General features: G+C 59.1%; 2 protein-coding genes across 2 annotated transcripts in view; one reads left to right on the forward strand and one right to left on the reverse strand.

Annotated features, from left to right (window-relative positions):
* The window catches only part of RGP1 (RGP1 retrograde golgi transport homolog (S. cerevisiae)), an 11533-nt gene extending 11361 nt beyond the window's left edge, over positions 1–172 (forward strand). Inside the window, 1 exon segment of the mRNA XM_010008785.1 lies at positions 3–172. Within this exon segment, the coding sequence (XP_010007087.1) occupies positions 3–172 (170 nt within the window).
* A 1773-nt stretch (positions 173–1945) lies between these two features.
* The window catches only part of MSMP (microseminoprotein, prostate associated), a 2289-nt gene continuing 1693 nt past the window's right edge, over positions 1946–2541 (reverse strand). Inside the window, exon 3 of the mRNA XM_010008786.1 lies at positions 1946–2135. Within this exon, the coding sequence (XP_010007088.1) occupies positions 1946–2135 (190 nt within the window). The remainder of the gene's footprint in view (positions 2136–2541) is intronic.

Genomic DNA, 2541 nt, shown 5'->3' on the forward strand with positions numbered 1-2541 from the left:
AGGAACTTGCCTGGTCCGTGGGAGCCAGTCAGAAGCCATCACCTGGACTGGGGTGGAGCAGATGGATGTGGACACGTTCAGCTGGGACTTGCCCATCAAAGTCCTTCCTACAAACCCCATCCTGGCTTCCTATGTATCTCAGTTCTCCAGCACCAACTCCATCACCATCTGAAGCAGGAAGAGCTGGTAGACTGGTAGGCACCTGCAGGGCTGCTGGTGGGAATGGCAGGCAGGACTGTCACCAGTATGCTGTGGGGTGCACATCCCAATGTCCCTGTAGGTTCATCTGTGACACCCAGGTGGCACCAGGAAATCTGTCCTGCCTGCAGGTGGAGGAGCACTGCACTTGCTGCAGTGTCACGCTGCAGCCCTCAGTGGGGAGCTGGACCCTCCCTGCCTGGGTGAAGGCATGAGTCCTGACCCTCACCAAAAATAAATCTGCCTCCAGGGGAACAGTCCAACATGCCTTACTCCACGAGGGGCTTCCAAGAGTGAAAGGCCCAACCTAGGGAATGGAGATGGAAGCTCTTCCACTGACACCCCATAGAAGCCTTGGGTGAAGGCCATTCCTCTACAGTGAGAGCCCATGAGTGGAGGTCTGGCATCCCTCTGGTGGGAGCCTGCCCTGGCACACCTGGCTCTTGTGAGGGGTGTCTGGTGCACCTCTCAGGATTATTCTGTGCACTGGTCTCAGTAGAGACAGATTAATGGTTGGACTCGGGGATCTTAAAGGTGTCTTCCAACCAGCACAGTCCTGTGATTCGATGCACACAGCCTGGTGCCCCCATTACCCTCACCCAGAGTTGTCAGGTCCTGGCAGGCCAGCAGTTGCTGGTGTCCTGGATGCAGCCACCTGCTGTGTCAGCATGGTAGTGGTGATGCAAAACTGAGAAGCACCGAGCACCTGGGCTGTTCTCTGCCTGTGCCCCCAAGCATGGAGGCATCCTGCTGGTCTGGGGATCCCTGGGGAGCTGGCATGAATTGGAGTGTTGTGCATTCGAGGGCTGGGATGGAGGTCTCCCTGCTTGACAGCCAGCTCCCCATTTCTGCCAATCCTTTCAAAGAGTTTTCCTCTTTGCATGGAGATCTAATAAACATCTGAATATTCAGAACCTGCCCCTCCCAGGAGCCTTATTGCTACACCATTCCTGGTGGTGAACACAAGTCCAACTTGCATGACAGTCACAGCCTGGAGACCTGTTTGTTTCATATCTTTATTGCAAGAAGAGAAACATCTACACAAGGCTCTGCACAGCACAGGAGTGGCACCAGCTGGGGCAGGCTGCCAGGGTGGCCGGCTACACCTTGGCACGTGTGGATTGCTTCAGCTCCCTGAACCCAACAGGGCACCCAGCTCCCCTCCCTGCTCCCCTGCAGCTGGGCTGGGGACATCTTTTAGTGGTTCCCCCTGCTCTGCCCCCTGTCCTGGGCTGGCTCCATTGCACTGTTGCCCAGGGCTGGCCTGCAGTGCTGGCGATCCCCTCCAGCCCTGGGAGCTGCAGGAGCAGGGGCATTAGTGGTTCCAAGGTGGGTTGTGCCCCTTGTGCTCTGGCACAGAGAAGGGGCTGGCTGGGGTGCACGGATCCTGCACAAAGGGCTATGGTGCTCCCCAGCAAACTCCCAACAGCTGCTGTGCGGGGGGTCAGGGGGCTTAGAGGGAGGAGGGAGCTGCTGAGCTTGAGGCTGGGTGTGGGAGTACCAGACTGCAGGCTAATTTGGTCCCATAGCCCTCTCTAGTAGCTGAAGTTTCCTGCCCACCTGGGAAGGGACCTGTAGGGATCCACCTTCCCACAGTGCACAGGGAGGGGGCCCTGGTTTGGTTCGGGAAGCTGAAAGGGGAAGCAAAGCTGTACCGTGGCAGGGCTGGGGTGTAAATGTTATCTCAGAGCCGTAATGCATGGACAGTGGTTTCCCTCAAAGATGGCAGCAGCGACGTCTCTACGGGCTATCTGCTCAGCTCCGCGCCCAGCACCTTGTTGATGAGTGGCTCGGGGGTGCCAGAGGAGCCCCACTCGTGCTCCATGCTCTTCACGCAGGGGAGGCTGGGGTTGGCCTTCTGCACCACGGAGATCTGGCAGGTCTGCGAGTCGTAGTGGGCCTCGCACCAGTCGGGGAAGTCGATGGGGTGCTGGGTGCTGTGGGAGAGGGCACAGCGCCGTCAGCTCTCCCTGCTCCATGCCAGGGAGGGGCTGCTGGCAGGGTGAGGTGGCTTTCTCCACTGCCAGCACTCACAGACAGACCAGCTTGGGCAAGCTGGGCCACCACTTCTGGCATCTCGCTGTGTTGAGACACCTCTGTCCCTTGCTTTTGTCCTCCTCAACTTGCCCCACCACCCTGTTGGGTTCCTGCCCACTTCAGCCCCTTGTCCCCCCAGTGCCTGGCACCCAGCAGCCCCCTGAGGCTTTCATGTTTGCTGTGCTGTGTTTGCAGCCACCAGAACCCCCACGCCCCCCTCCCCTCTGCAGCCCCTCACTCACGTCTCGCAGCAGCCCACGCCAACGGGGTGCAGGCAGGTGCAGAGCAGGCAGTTGGTGCTCAGCC

This window comes from Chaetura pelagica, unplaced genomic scaffold (assembly GCF_000747805.2).
Source record: "Chaetura pelagica isolate M959 unplaced genomic scaffold, ChaPel_1.0 scaffold31, whole genome shotgun sequence".
NCBI lineage: Eukaryota > Metazoa > Chordata > Aves > Apodiformes > Apodidae > Chaetura > Chaetura pelagica.